Consider the following 16,250-nt stretch of genomic DNA (forward strand, 5'->3'; position numbering starts at 1 on the left):
CATTTTAAAATGTTTTGATTTTCCAAATGAAAGCAGTTATTCTTTTGGTGCCAATTTTGTTATCACCGTTATCTGCATGGGATGAATAGTTTCTCAATAACTTGAAGGTCTAGACCAGGAGTCTTCAAACTTGGCTCTTTTATGACTTGTGGACTTCAACTCCCAGAATTCCTCAGACAGCATGCCTGGCTGAGGAATTCTGGGAGTTGAAGTCCACAAGTCACAAAAGGGCCATGTTTGAAGATCCCTGGCCTACACTTTTGTTTGTACGTATGCTGACATACCTGTAGAACGTGTGAAATGCGTTATGCTTTGAAAGGATAAAAAAAATTCGATCTGTAATAGCTGTTTTATACCCGCACTAATAAATAATGCAATTTTAAATTATTTCTATTTAAATGAATCAACTATATTAATTTTGTTGCATTCCAGTTTTGCTCCTAGGAATTGGAGCCGCTGCATGGACTTTTTTAAGTTTTTCAATCTTTTCCCTGCCCCCATAACTGTTGTAGTAAGCTCGGTCTGTAGATCTATGAAGCTGAGCAAGGAATGGCAAGCCTACTTGCCTCCCTTTAATTTTTCTTTGGGGATGTAATTCAGTGCTGCACCGTCTGTTACAGATGCACTGGAGGGCAGTTATGGTTTTTATAACCACTTTTGTGACTAAATCTTTTATGGAAAATTAATTTAGAAGTTTGTGTTTCTATTTCTGAAACTCTGCCTTTAATTGGCTGGTGGCTTTTAAGGCTGGTTGAATAAAACCATGTTCAGTGTCAGGGTTTTTTTCATCCAGTTGTTCTTTTCAGAAGTGAGTAAAGTATTGGAAAAGTGGGAGAGCGTTCCAAGACAAATATTTTTACATATGTGTGAAACCAGCATAATAGAGTGAGCTGTATGGTAGATGAAAGAATGGAATTTAAATCTACTAACAAATAAGTTGTCCCTCATTGAGGCTTTTCAGCCGTTCGTCAGCTTAACGCTATTTTGTGTAGTTATTATGCAGTTAATAGGGATGTATATTAGATTGGACGTCTTGAAGGAAGGATCTTATTTAAAGATGCAATTTTTCAAGACAAAAAGACCTCTCCGTGGCATTTCTTTGCAAAATTTAGGGTGTTTATACATGTATTATGTTTTTAACCTTTTAAATGACTGTAGAGCTTACTTTGCTGCAGATAGGAGAGAGAGCTAAGATTGAGATGCTTGTCAACCAGTATTGCCACTCACTGAAACTCAGAATGCACCAACGGAAGCTTTGTTGAAGAAAATTTCTGTTTTTTTGTTCTAAGAGCTGTCCAGCAGCTCTTAATCTTTGTTGAAACTGTGTCAAAATAAATTTTGTATGCTGGCTCTCTACCTCAGCACTATTTGCTTGCAAATGATGAGGTGAAGTATGAAGTTTAAAGGCCAGGTAACTCTTTTCCGCCTCGGAACGGTATCTTAACCAAAACTCAACCAATGTTTCTCTTAGCGTCTTCAGTGATGTTTGTTACATCTGGGGTTGACTTTCTTTCTAAAACCAACTCTGATGGGTGCTCTCTCTGTTTCCTGTTAGGCATGGTCATTGTACGTAGTGAGAGTGGCCAGTTACTGATGATCCCTCAACATGCTTTGGCGCAAATGCAAGCCCAAGCCCATGCACAGTCTCAGTCTCAAACTACCATGACTCCTCGTCCTGCCACATCTACCAGTGCTTCTCCGGTCCAGCTCTCGACTGTGCAGGTCAGTTCCCTGAGAAATGTAAGTAAAATAATCCCTTAAAATTCTTCCTTATGTTGAAGGTATCAGTCATGGAATGTGAGAATGACCTTGGAAGACGGGGGAGAAAATATGCTTTTCAAAGCAAGAACATCAATGCTGCTAACATCAGATGTTCTTGCTTTGACAGATGCTACTTTGGGAATGGTCAGATAAAGGGGGTAAAGGTAAAGGTTCCCCCGCACATGCGTGCTAGTCGTTTCCAACTCTAGGGGCCGGTGCTCATCTCCGTTTCAAAGCCGAAGAGCCAGCGCTTGTCCGAGGACGTCTCCATGGTCATGTGGCCGGCATGACTAGACGCCAAAGGCGCACGGAACGCCGTTACCTTCCCACCGTAGTGGTCCCTATTTTTCTACTTGCATTTTTACGTGCTTTCGAACTGCTAGGTTGGCAGAAGCTGGGACGAGTAACAGGCGCTCACTCTGTTACGCGGCACTCGGGATTCGACCCGCCAAACTGCCGACCTTCTGATCGACAAACTCAGCGTCCTAATCCACTGAGCCACCGCCTCCCTGTATAAAAGGGGGAGGAACCCACAATTAAACAGCGGGTGGAGAAAGAAACTTAGAAAGGATCTGCCCTAATTAGTCAGGTGGTAAAAAAAAGAGATGGCGGGAGATTTTGTACTTACAGACTTGATTCTGCCTAGGTAGTCTCTGTAATGAAGGAGAATTTGCTCATCTTGTTACGTTTCCTACCTGGTCTAGTTGGGAGGCTGACATTATTGGAGTTGGCTTTTTTTCACTCTTTTGTCCCACCTAGGAACCCCTGCCCTATACCCTGTTTTTATCCTAGGATCCCCTGCAAAGTATTCTCCGTGCTAGCGAGATGTCGCCCTGCCCTATAATATTCAAGCGTTCTGCTTCTTGTCCTTCAGGAATCCAATCTGACATTTCCAGTGGTTTCATAAATGTGGGTTAAAAGAGGTCCTTGAAAGTAAGCAGCTAATTGCTGGAAATCTACCTGTGTTCCTTCTGCTAGAACCTCTGCAATTCTGCCGGAGGCGCTTCGTAATCCAGCTGCACACCTGGGATTAGGAAAGAGTAAAACCTCATTCTCAAAAGAGAAATGCCCAAATTATTTTTTTTTTGGCGGGGGGGGGGGCACGCAAAATGATGAAGATAAATTTTGTGTCCGTCTGCAGTATTATCATCGAGCTGAATCTTCCGAACCTCTTATAAGTGAGGGACTACAAAATGTCTAAAAAACTTTTTTGTGTGGGAATAAATGCTGATGTTGATTACAATTGTATGAAATTGTGACATCTCCAGCAGATTATTATTTACGGCTAGCACCCTCTCTTTTGAATTGGACACGGAAATCGTCCATCTGTCTTTCTTTCCTCCCATTAGAATTGAAGTCTTTTAAAGGTTTTTGTTAATGCATGTTGATAAACTTTAGAAGGAAGTCAAACTAATTCCAGGATGACCTCTCTTGACATCAATCCTTAAGCACATACTTACCTTATGTACTATCAAATAAAAACGACATATTGATAATTCCTGATTCTGATTGTTTGGCTTCAAATTTTAAATAAATGGGAAGGAACCCTAGGAAGTTAAAAGGAATAATACTGTAGTTCCCCTAGTTTACTTTACAATGTCTCTTTTCAGAATTGCTCCCCTAATCTCTCTCTCTCTCTCTCTCTCTCTCTCTCTCTCTCTCTCTCTCTCTCTCTCTCTCTCTCTCTCTCTGTGTGTGTGTGTGTGTGTGTGAGAGAGAGAGAGAGAGAGAGAGAGAGAGAGAGAGAGATTGTTGCAGGGTGTGAAGAGAATTGGATATCTTCTGCTTCCAAACAGCTTCATAAACTATCAGTTTATGCTAGTTGCATATAGCTCTGAATAGAAAAAATGGAATAGGAAAAAAAATTGTGGCACGAAAGAGTTAAGAATTTCCATGCCAGGGAAAAGAAGGTGCTATCTGCTTTTGTAGACTGAAGGTTTTATTTTCTAATTACTTTTTTAAAGATTATTTTGATTTTCTTTTGCTTAGGGAAAGCCCGTGATCACTGAATACCAAGGCTTCAATCCCATTTATCTTGCAGTTGCTTTTCAGTGATAATGATAATACTGAATAACAATTAGTAGTCATTAATAATCAGGAGAGCCAGCTTGGGACATCCTGTTAATACTTAGTTGGTGCCGAGCATTTTCTAATTCTGAGGCAAATTGCAATCAAGAACCTTTGGGGTAACAAACAAACAAACAATAATAGAGTTGGAAGGGACCTTGAAGGTCTTCTAGTCCATCCTCTTGCTCAGGCAGGAAACCCTATACCACTTCAGACAATCTCTTCTTAAAAACTTCCAGTGTTGGAGCATTCACAGCTTCTGGAGGCAGGTTGTTCCACTGGTTAATTGTTCTGTCAGGAAATTTCTGACAGTTTGTATGTTAATCCTTTGCTTTTAACAGTCCACGTTTTTTTTAAGTAAATCCAATTTCCTCAAATCCCCTCAAAATGTAAAAGAAAAAAAAAACTTGCGTGCTTTATATAGTTTTTTTTTTAAAGAAAATGCCATACATTTAAGATTTTAAAGGCGTTGGGATATTTGGCCATATCACAGGGACATAAGCAGTTGAAAGCATTTGAGATGCGGATGGAAGCTAGGGCGGGTCACTTTAAGTACCTAGCTGAGAGTTTTGCGTTTAATAATTAATTATATTCTGTTTCCCAGCTGTGCCTGCTTTCACTTTCACTTTCTACAGTATAGCATTTATATTATTAATATAAAATATACAGCATCCTTACTTAATATTAAGACCATCACACTTCTTGCAGCCTGGAAAAGTGCTTTATATGTCCATCAAGATCAAATTGATAGCTTAGGGCAGGGGTCTTCAAACTTGGCTGCTTTAAGACTTGTGGACTTCAATTCCCAGAATTCCTCAGCCAGCCATGCTGGCTGAGGAATTCTGGGAGTTGAAGTCCACAAGTCTTAAAGCAGCCAGGTTTGGAGACCCCTTCCGGGCTTAGGGTCTCAGAATCAAATCAGCATTTCTGATGAAATCCACTTTGGTCTTAAATTTTAGTCAGAGGTTTTGTGATTTTTTTTTTTTTAGAATTTAATGTTGAAATATTTTTGTAGCCGTCGTGTACATTACCTCATTCAAATTTTACTCCAATCATGGCTTGATTTTGATTTACCATCTTAGGTAAATCTTTGCAACTGGTCATTTCGATTTTGAGGTCAGGATTATTTTTATATACAGGTAATCCTCGACTTAACAACCATTTGTTTAACGGCCATTCAGAATTATGACCAGAGGAGACTCAGGACCAATCCTTACGCTTTTGACTATCGCAGCATCCCCACAATCACGTGATCAAAATTTGGGCAACCCAACATGTATTTACACTGGTTGCAGCATCCCATGTCACTTGGTTGTATTGGCAGCCTTTCCAAGGGGCTTCCAACAAGTAAAGTTGATGGGGGAAGCGGGATTCACTTAATGACCTTAGCAAAGAAGGACATAAAACCAGGTATGGCTCACTTAACGACCATCTCACTTAGTGATGGAAGTTCCAGTTCAAATTGTGGTTGTAAGTCGAGAATTACCCATATTTTCTTGTTTGTTAAACATTTTTCTAAGGCTGCCGAATGTGACTTTGGGCAGGGCGCAACCCTAATAGGAGAATTATAGTACAGGTCTGCTAGTAGTAACTGGCCATGGTATATTTTTTCTTCTCTGTTTACTTTTTGACATAGTTTCCTGGTGGGCTGGAATTCTTCCTGATGGCTTTATTCTTCCAATCCTCTTTTTCTAGACCCCTATCTAAGAGGACCCAGATTGTTGGGGGCAATAAGCTGACTTTGTAATAATGCCGCTTGGGCCCCCCGAAAGCCCTAATAAGCAGGCATATACATAGAATGAAGGCTATTGCTAAGCACATTGGTTTGTGCTTAAATTGTAAGCCGCCCTGAGTCTTCGGAGAAGGGCGGGATATAAATGGGATTAAAATAAATAAATAAATAAATAAAAAATAAGAGCCCACTTGTGACATCATCGCAACTTAAAAAACTGTTACAAGCCACTTTATCCTCATCCCCATCCCCACCATTTACATTTAATACATCTTTGAATGTAGCGGTTCTCTGTTCTTAGTATTCTTTATTTTATATTAATTGTATTTAATGTGGAAAATAATTATTCAGTGACCTCTAGAACCTCAGTAGGGGAAAAAAAGAGCTTCATTCAGATTTTCGCTTGCAAAATTGCAATGCTCAACAGGATTGTGTTGTCACAGGCAGGTTTTTATATTTTAAACATTAGTGAAAAACGTCAAAAACCACATTTTTGAAATGATGAATACAGATCAGATAGCAGTTAGGCCACGGGGGTTAAACCCGCGACATCACGTGACGTGTCGTGACGTATCGCAACTTTTTTCCCCATTGTCGGCAATGGGGTGGGCACGATTTTAGCGTGACACATCTGGCCCGTGGGCCGGCAGTTTGACACCCCTGAGTTAGGCTGTAGGCATATTTTGAAGGAGAAGCAGCTGAAGAAAGTGCATGTTATTTTAACTCAAGTTTTACAAAGTACCGTTCTCCCTGCCCCCCCCCCTTCTGCTAAATTATTTTGTGACTCCACCTTTATTTAATTATATTTAACTGGTTCTTGGTGAATGTACCTTTTTGCAGGCACCGGGAACCCCTATAATTGCTCGGCAGGTAGCACCAACCACTATAATCAAACAAGTGTCTCAGGCACAGACAACTGTACAACCTACAACAACGTTACAGAGGCCACCTGTAGTTCAGGTAAGTGGATTCATTTTTGTTTTTAAAGCTAGCTGATATTCCTTCTGCTATTTTAAGCAGTGCTTTTTAAAATCCACTTCCAAGGTTTTCAGTTGAATGCATGGGAGTTTGTGCCATCTGGTGGCCCTTCTTTTAAGCAGCATTAAACAGCAGCAAAGTGGTATCTATTTTGGGAGATCTACTATGGAAGACCATCTGATCGTAATGAATTCTCTCTTTATTTCTCTTCCTTCCTCTTCTCCCTCCCCACCTCCAATCTGATATCTTTTATGTTGCAGCCTCAGATTGTTCTGGGTAGCTCTGCACAAACAACAGCATTAGGAACAGCAACGGCTGTGCAGACTGGAACCCCTCAAAGGACGGTGCAAGGAGCCACCGCGACCTCCACAGCAGCCACAGTAAGACGCTGATAGCAGTTTTGCTGCTAGTTAAAAGGCGGATCTTGTTAGCTTGTCAAGAACAGAATCATCAAATAAACGTTCAGTGTGGAAGATGAGATTGTTGGTAGAGTCCTGTAGGCCAGGGGTCCCCAACCCTAGGTCCGTGGACCAGTACCGGGCCGCGGCATGCCAGCAACTGGTCCGCACAAACAAGCAAAGCCCCATCCGCGAGATGCAGGCAGCACACAAAGCCACGTCCCCTCCGGTCCGCGGAAAAACCTCTCTCCACGGAACCGGTCCCTGGTGCTCAAAAGGTTGGGGACCTTTGGTATAGACTATGACAGGGGTAGGCAACCTTGGCTCTTTTATGACTTGTGGACTTCAACTCCCAGAATTCACTGAGCACTGACCCCAGGGATGCTGCGGTAGTTGTAAGCTTGAGGGACCAAGTCATCAGTCATTATTCAGTGCTTCTGCAACTTTGAAGGGTCACTGAACGAAGAGTTGTAAGTTGAGGATTAACCTGTATGTTGCGATGCTATAAATGTCAATGGGAGCGAGGATAAATTTTACCTGGGCGCTGTGAGAGCAAAAATCTTCACTAACGTGACCTGCCATGTGTCCTCTTTATGTAGTGTACATTGGGGTGGGTGGGTGAATACAGCAATTTCATTTTAATGTATGCTGATTAGTGTACATTTAAAGTGACAGTAAAGTTATTCTATATGCAAAGTCTACATTTTATCATTTTATAAAAGAAATGCATCGTCCGTTTAAATTCTTGTGGGGTTTTTGCTTTGTTTACTATGAAATTTACTCACTTCAGGCCCTTACAAATGGCATGAGGGTCAAAGAGCTGCACACAGCTATGTCCATTTCCTTTACTTGATTATCAAGTCACCCTTTTAGATCTCGGAGCCTGCTTTTTTTTTTCTTTTTCTTTTTCCTATCTTGACGTTTTAAAAGCTGACCTGTTTATCTTATTTGTTTTAATAGGAAACCATGGAAAATGTGAAGAAATGCAAGAATTTTCTCTCTACGCTAATAAAACTGGCCTCTTCTGGAAAGCAGTCGACAGAGACTGCAGCTAATGTGAAAGAGCTGGTCCAGAACTTGCTGGTAAGAGAAGGATAGGATCTATTCAAATAATTATTACAACCACGGATGGGTTACGTCAGGGGTAGGCAACCTTGGCTCTTTTATGACTCGTGGACTTCAACTCCCAGAATTCCTGAGCCAGCCATGCTGAGGGGAAAGGGAAAGTTTCCAATCTGAGCCATGCTGGCTCAGGAATTCTGGGAGTTGAAGTCCACAAGTCATAAAAGAGCCAAGGTTGCCTACCCCTGGCTTAGATCATGCGATTTTAAGCAATGTTGCAGATACAATAACATTTTTTAAAAAATTGAAACACAACATTGTTTTAAATATTACCTTCTTAACCATAACTTTAAAACTTGTACAGTTTCTTGGAAGAGCCAAATCTTGACAGTTTGACGGGTTATTTTGTGAGATTTGCCTGGGTTATGGTGCTGACCTGTGGATTAAAAAAAAAAAAGAACTGTGGTGGGGGTCTCTTCCCTTCTCCCCAACGTTTGACTTATCTTCTAGTAGTCCCTTTTTCAGTTTAGTTAAAGTCCATAAGGCGTCACCGTTTAATTTCATTAACGAAGGAAAGTTGCCTAACGTTGCTGTGAGTTACCACATTACGGTATCTTTTATTTGTGAGCTTAAACACACGAAGGTTTAGTGTTGTAATTTTATTTCTTGTAACGTTATGAGTTTGAACTGTGTTTCACAGGATGGAAAGATTGAAGCAGAAGATTTCACCAGTCGGTTGTACCGGGAACTTAATTCTTCACCTCAACCATACCTTGTGCCTTTCTTGAAGGTAATAATGTAACTTTTCATTAGTTTTGTAATTCCTGCAACAATAAACTTGGTCCTTCTTAGGAAAGATGCTGCAAACACAGGAACTGGAAAAGAGTTAACGAAAATGCTGAATAATTATTCCTCTCTTCCTTGACAACATTGTAGAGGACTCACAGGAAGATTTGGTGATACAGAAAAACTCGTGACTGAGTTCAGAAATAGTAGTAAGCAGAATATTAAACTAATATTGCTGACTCTTTGGAAGGGTCTCAAGCTGAAGAAAGTAACAAGCCTGTAATGCAATCGGCATAGTGGTTATTGTATATGTAATGAGTATACATATACTTCATTTTTTTAAAAAAAAAAAGGATATCTATGTGTGAGAGTGTGTACGCGTGTCTAAGAGCTAAAGTTATAAAACTGTATAACGCAGAGGTGTCGAACCTTAGAAACTTTAAGACTTCAGTTCCCAGAATTCTCCAGCCAACTATGCTGGCTGGGGAATTCTGGGAGTTGAAGTCCACAAGTCTTAAAGTTGCCAAGGTTGGACAGCCCTGGTATAATGTATACTATGCAAATTCGATATAATTAAGGGCAATGTGGTTTGATATAAACTTAGGGCATTGATACGGCAATTTTGTGAATTGTTTGTAGAGCAATGTGATAATGGCTCTAATTACAATGCAGTATATGTTACCATATTTGTTTGAATCCCTCAAAGGTGGTAATAAAATCTATAGTATTTCCAGGCTGTCTTAAGAGATTCACATTGGAACACCAATGTTTATGTCCAGAAACCATTCTTTGTCAGAAGCTGGAGAATCTTAAGCATTTCTGCCTATAGAATCTATAGAATCTCTCCAATCCAGCTCACCCTTTCAAGGATGGCTTTTCTTCTAGTTTGTGATTGATTCCACACACCAGTTTTCCTGTTGGGAATATTGAAAAATGTGCAATCCCTTATAAGCAATCCCTTTTAACACCATCAACATATGCTTTCATGGGACTAATAATAATCTGTGCAAATGTATACTGAAAAAATGAAGCATTTTGCGGCAGTGTAAATGCTTTTATAAATAAAAGTTTTCCATTAATTAAATAACGATATTAATCTATTCTGCTACTTGTTTAAATGCTTGTACCTTTCTGGTTAAGGACTTTAGGGTGTGGTTGTGATGATGACGTTTCAGCTAGTCTAGAACACAGCGGTGTGGATAGTCAGGACTGTGCTTTATTTCACCTTTGTAGCACATTTGCTCTGCAAGTTATATTGGTTCTTTAGTGGATTTCCAGGTACAATTCAGCCCCTCCTAAGCCAGGCTATTTGCAGGACAGTCTGTCTTTGATTGTCTGCTCGTCCCATGAGGTCTACCAGGCTGGGCATCTTCTAGGTCCCTTCTGTCAAGCCATGTCACCTAATTGGGCCCTGGGGGTTGCCTTCTCCTTTACGGCACCTGCCCAGTGGTGCAAGATAAGGTTTGGATGGCCCAGATTGTGCCAGCTATTTGAGGCATTAAAGACCTGATTCTTTTCCTGGGCTTTGGGCCAGAGTATTGGGTTACTTTCTCTAGTGGCAATTTATGTGTATTTTGCTCCCATGCATGCAATGTCCCTTTTGTTTCAAGTGTCTGTTGCGGCTGTTTTATTGATTGTTGCTGAATTTGGGCAGCCACATAACAATAAATCTATTTAAATAACACTAAATAACACCCGTTGCATGTTTTGAGAAAAGTGAAGAAGAGAGGTTATGATTCTTACCTGATATCATTGGGTGTAAATAGTTGAGCTGACTCTTGGTCCTAAGTTAGGGGAGACTGGCAAAAGACTTAACTGTAACTGACAGTGTTGAATAAATGGATCTTTGAACAGCATCATTGACATGCTGGCTTTCTGAATTGCATTTCTTCCCCTAATTAATCTTTGTACAGTTTCCTCTCTTTTGTCCAGATAATTAGGACTTTGCACTCTGAAACCTGTTTGAAGCTTAGTAATGAAATGCTTCTGATGGTTACAATGGAATGGGTGCAGAAACCAGTATGTGCTTTTGATTGGTAGGTGGGGTTAATGAATGTGTGACTCTAGTCTGGTTCTTGCCATAGAAGGAAATTTGGGTCCCCGACATAGAGCTCACATGATTGAATTTCTTCCCCATTAAAAAACAAAAACAAAAACCCACAAACCCTTGATATCGGAGATTAATGCTGAAATGAGCTGCCTTTCTATTTGACTTAATATGATCTCTGAGTCCACACACTGTGGTTCAGAGACCATAGTCAGTCAAAAGCAGAGGAAGCTCATTATGGAGGAGAAGGGTTTTTAAATTTATTGAATAGAAGAGCTATTGAAAATAATCTAGCTGAAGGCTGCAGGTAGTGCTGCTAAAAAGCACGGTGAGGGAGACCATGTCTGTTGAATATTGGGAACACACAGGTAGGAAATCAATTACATTTTATGAATGGGATACCTTATTTTCCAGGCAGTTTATGTTAATTAGCAATTATCAGCTCAATCGATAATGGGCTGGTTTTCTTGAGTGCATGGCTTCTGACAGGTGGGTCTCATGACATTTCTTTAGAGGGGAACCATTGAGTAGATCTGTGGTTGAAAGTGAATTGAAAAATGACATTGCAGCCAGGTGGTGGATTCAATTTAGAAAGAGTTTATTTTATTTAGTCATTCCATTTACATATTCTCTACTGTAGAGAAAAATTCGGTCGGCAGTCCTCAATTTATGAAGCTTTGTTTGTTGATGGTTCAAAGTTACGCTGGCCTTGGAAGTGACTTACTACTTGTACCTGCACTTCTGGTACCCGATTACAAGTAGTCCTCAACTTAAGACCATTCGCTTAATGACTTGTTGAAGTTACGATGGACTTCAAAAAAGCTATTTAACGATCCGTCCTCAAAGTTACGACTGCCTCCCCCCGTCACGTGTTTGGATTTCAGGTGCTTGGCAACAGGCTTGCAATAGCCCACAATCAATGGACCACAGTTTGAGACCCCCCCCTAATTTTCTTGCAGAAAATGCCCCCCCCCAAAAAAAGGCATGCATTGGCTATGCTGGATTTGCTTCTTAACCACATGATTTGCTTAACTGCAATGACTTGCTTTACAATCCTTGTAAAAATGATTGTAAAATCACGTCAGGTCATGGGACGACCGGCTTAACGGCTGCAGCTACTCAGTGACCAAAATTCCAGGCTCGATTTTGGTCATAAGTCAAGGGCTACCCATATATAGCAAACTTTATATTCCCCGCGTAACAATGTATTGCATTAAAGTGCCATTTACGTAAGCTTTTTGTTATGTGAACTACTACACTTTTAGGTACCTCCACTCCACTGCCAGTGGAATAAACAATGCAGAAAGGAATTTTTTTTGGGGGGGCGGTGGTAGTGGTGGTTTGTGATTTGAATGGTTCTCTTAACTTGCCAAGAGGTATTGCATCTGTTTCTCTTCCGATCTTACAGCGGAGTTTGCCTGCCTTGAGACACCTGACGCCCGACTCGGCCGCTTTCATTCAGCAAAGCCAGCATCAGCAGCCCTTGACGCAGCCCACCACTGCTCTGACCGCTGTGATGTTGAGCAGCTCGGTTCAGCGTACGGCGGGAAAGACCACTGCCGCAGTCACGAGTACCTTGCAGCAGCCGGTCATCAGCCTCACGCAGCCAACCCAAGTGGGGGTTGGCAAGCAAGGGCAGCCTACGCAGGTGGTGTGTAAACCGAACTGGATTCCTGTCTCTCTTGGTCTCCCACCACATAAAACCCATTTCCTTCCTAAACCTAACCAGTGACGCATATATAAATACAATTGATATACCATATGAAAGCAACACGTTCCCCTTATCCCACATTGTTCAGCATCAAATTAGCTGCTACGGATGTTTAATTCTTTTGGCTACAGCCCTGTTTAAGGTGCTGGTACTTACCTTTAAAGCCCTACATGGCTTAGGCCCAGGATACTTGCAGGACCGTCTGCTACCGGGGACGACTTCCCATCGCCCAGTGCGCTCACACAGAGAGGGCCTCCTCAGGGTGCCGTCAGCCAGACAATGTCGGTTGGCGACCCCCGGGGGGAGGGCCTTCTCTGTGGGAGCACCAGCCCTTTGGAATCAACTCCCCCTTGAGCTTCGGATGGCCCCGGACCTCCGGTCCTTTCGCCGCGACCTCAAAACTTTTCCATCAGGCTGACCTGGATTGATGATGGGTTTTTAAATACGTTTTAATTTTTAACTCTAGTTAATTTATTTTGGGGCTGTTATTTAATTCGTTTTTTAATTTTTGTACTGTTGTTTTTTATTGTTGTAAGCCGCCCTGAGTCCTTTGGCGGCATATAAGTCCCAAAAATAAATAAATAAATAAATAACCCCCCCCCACCCCACCCCTCCAAACCAGGGAAAACACATCATCAGCAAAGATACAAACGATTTGCATTTTAATTTTTTCCCTACCTGCCGCATTTTTTGCTTGAGAAGTCATCTCGGCTGTGTTCTAGACGCTTACCAATAAGGGGGGGGAAAAGAGTGGTTCTTTCATTCGTACGCCCCTATTGTGTTGTTCTTTCCCTGCTCAACATCATTATGTTGATCTGGGAGGGAGCAGCGTAATAGGACCCATCATCATTATGTAGAGTGCAGAAAAGGCATAAGTCAAAAGCCAGCCAAACAAATGAAACATGTCAGAAAAGAAAAGGGAAAAAAAAAAGAAAAAGAATGATTATAGCTGAACACTGTTCACTGTATTTTTCTTTACAAGTGTGTGACTTTGCAGGTCATTCTTGCTTCTGGAATGCCGGTTCATACGTTGCCTCTTATTCTTTAAAATCGGTACCGTTTTCATTTTAAAGATTCTATCCGACAACCGGTCTTCCATTCACTCTCCGTATCCTCCTTTTACAATTTGCTCCATGTGACCGTATGGTGGCGCGGTGGCTCAGCGGTTAAGATGTTGGGCTTTTCAACTGAAAAGCAGGCAGCCTAGGTTCGAGGCCCGAGCGCCACACAATGGGGGGGGGAGCTCCTGTCCTTGCCCCAGCTACTGCCACCAAACGTGCAGTTTGAAAGCATGCAAATGCGAGTAGATGAATAGGTATCGCTTCAGAGGGAAGGTAACATCACTCTGTGATGTCATGCTGGCCGCACGACCGTGGAAATGTCTTCAGACAAGTGCTGGCGCAATGGCCTTGAAACACAGAGGAGCACCCACCCGCTGTAGTGGACTGAAATCCTCAGAGACCCCCCTTTACCTTTTACTTTACCGTGCAACAAAACCACTTCAAAATCCTTCAATATTTAATTTTTTTTATTTTTTTTATTTTAATTCCATTTATATCCCGCCCTTCTCCGAAGACTCAGGGCGGCTTTACAAACTTAGCAGTAGCCTTCATTCTATGTATATGCCTGCTTGTTAGGGCTTTCACACACACCCCAAGCGGCATTATTACAAAGTCAGCTTAATTGCCCCCAACAATCTGGGTCCTCATTTTACCTACCTCGGAAGGATGGAAGGCTGAGTCAACCTTGAGCCTGGTGGGATGCGAACCTGCACTAATTGCAGGCAGCTGGTGTTACTTAAGGAGGCATTAGCCCACTGCTCCACCAAGGCTCTTATAACTTATAAATTCCCTAATATGTATCCCATCATTCTCCAATATGTATCTTAGACCCATAGCAGCGTCCTGTCAATCACGTGAGGAATATCCGCATCGCTTGTTCGTCTTCTCTGCCTTGATTTAAACTGCATTTCTCCAGTTGTCTGCTTTTACTCGAGAATCTAGTTTCTTGTAGAAAAGCCAAAAAAAAAAAAGAAGCCCACGCTGTCGGTTGCAGCTTTTCTCAAGGAAGCTAAATGGAAGGAACAGCAACTGTTGAATCTTTTTAGACGCAAACGTGTCCTCAGATATCGTAATAACACCATTGTTGTTTCTCCAAACTTTTTTCCAGGTTATTCAGCAGTCTCAAAAACAAGGTACATTAATTAGGCCTCCGCAGGTGACCTTGACCCAGACGCCCATGGTAGCCTTGCGGCCACCCCACAACCGTATTATGTTGACTGCTCCTCAACAAATTCAGCTGAATGCACTTCAGACAGGTAAGAGCTAAGCATTCTCGGTGTGCCATCTGGTGTTCGCTGGTAAAACTGCACCTGGAAATCGTGTCAGGTGCAAGTAACCAGGAGCGGGAGTTGAGTTCAGAGCGCTAGAAGTTTTTTTACACCTCTACCTCTACACAAGAATCTGATCTTCTAATGGTCAGGCCATATTGGTGCTAGATAAGGGTCAACATAATTCATGGGAGTGTGGGGGGTGGGGGTGGGGAGGCTGGACCCGAGTCTCTCGTGGGAATATAATGACTCCAAACTTCCGATGCATTTAACTCTGCCCTTGGGCTTAGCCTGCTCATCTTCTGTAATAAGCCCCTAGTAGGATTGATTTTTTTTTGGGCCTGGAATAAATCAAAGTATGCTGCTGAGAGAGATGGTCTGGGCTGTCAATGAACAGACTGCATTATCTGCTATTTACTGAGTAGATCATATTGTGAATTGTGTGTTTTAATCTCTCCCCTCCCCTCTCTTCCCCTCCCCTCCCCTCTCCTCTCTTTTCCCCTCCCCTCCCCTCTCCTTTTCTCTCTCCTCCTCTCTCCTCTCCACCCCTCCCCTCCCCTCCCTTCCCTTCCCTTGAATAAACTTGCAATTAGAATCATTCTTTGCATTTGCTCCATCATCTTTTCTGTACAGAAATGACGATGGAGCAAATACAAAGAATAACGAAACTAGAGCCATAACATTGGAGCATCCCTTATGTAGATATGGTGCGCAAAAGAGAGCAGCTTAAATTTCCCCTTTTCTTGATACTTTCCCTGAAGCAAGCTTGGATTTGTCAGCTACCTAAAATTATGAGTAATGAGCAAGTTTACACCTCTCACCTTTAACTTGCATAGATTTATTCCGCAGTTTTCGGTGTGCTCAAATCTCGCCTGCGGAGCACCCATGCTGATTTCCTTTTTCTTACAGTCCCCGTGGTAAAGCAAACAGTATTACCAGGAACCAAAGCTCTTTCTACTCTTTCAACCCAAGCTGCAATTGCTCAAAAAAATAAACTGAAAGAACCCGGGGGAGGTTCTTTTCGGTAAGTGATCTTATTCGTTCTTGAAGGAAAAACCGAGCCACGTATTCCTTTCTCCTGATTTATTTTGCAAAAGAGAGTTTGTAACTCTGGCGAGTAAATTGTGGACTCCTTGAAGGCTTCTCATCAAAAAAGATAAGGTTACTTTGCTTGTGCTCGGCTCCGTTCTTCAACATTTAATTCAACGTTCAACTTCTCTTCCTCTGATGGTGTGGAATTGGGGCTATGGTCAACAAAGTATTTATTTATTTATTTAATTAAATTTTTATACCGCCCTATTCCCGAAGGACTCAGGGCGGTTTACAGGACAGCATAAAATATAATATAAAAATAGTATAAATTAAAATAGATTAAATTA

The 16,250-nt window shown here is 41.7% G+C and overlaps 1 protein-coding gene across 2 annotated transcripts in view; it reads left to right on the forward strand.

Moving 5' to 3' along the window:
• TAF4 (TATA-box binding protein associated factor 4) overlaps window positions 1–16,250 on the forward strand; it is a gene marked incomplete at its 5' end in the record, with an annotated part of 86,089 nt that overhangs the window by 46,907 nt on the left and 22,932 nt on the right. For both annotated transcript variants that reach the window (XM_081322577.1, XM_081322578.1), the window contains 8 exons: window positions 1,556–1,740; window positions 6,401–6,520; window positions 6,799–6,918; window positions 7,897–8,019; window positions 8,699–8,788; window positions 12,240–12,482; window positions 14,712–14,859; window positions 15,781–15,895. In XM_081322577.1, the coding sequence (XP_081178703.1) occupies window positions 1,556–1,740; window positions 6,401–6,520; window positions 6,799–6,918; window positions 7,897–8,019; window positions 8,699–8,788; window positions 12,240–12,482; window positions 14,712–14,859; window positions 15,781–15,895 (1,144 nt within the window). The remainder of the gene's footprint in view (window positions 1–1,555; window positions 1,741–6,400; window positions 6,521–6,798; window positions 6,919–7,896; window positions 8,020–8,698; window positions 8,789–12,239; window positions 12,483–14,711; window positions 14,860–15,780; window positions 15,896–16,250) is intronic.

This window comes from Vipera berus (assembly GCF_964194415.1).
Source record: "Vipera berus genome assembly, chromosome: 3".
Taxonomy (NCBI): Eukaryota; Metazoa; Chordata; class Lepidosauria; order Squamata; family Viperidae; genus Vipera; species Vipera berus.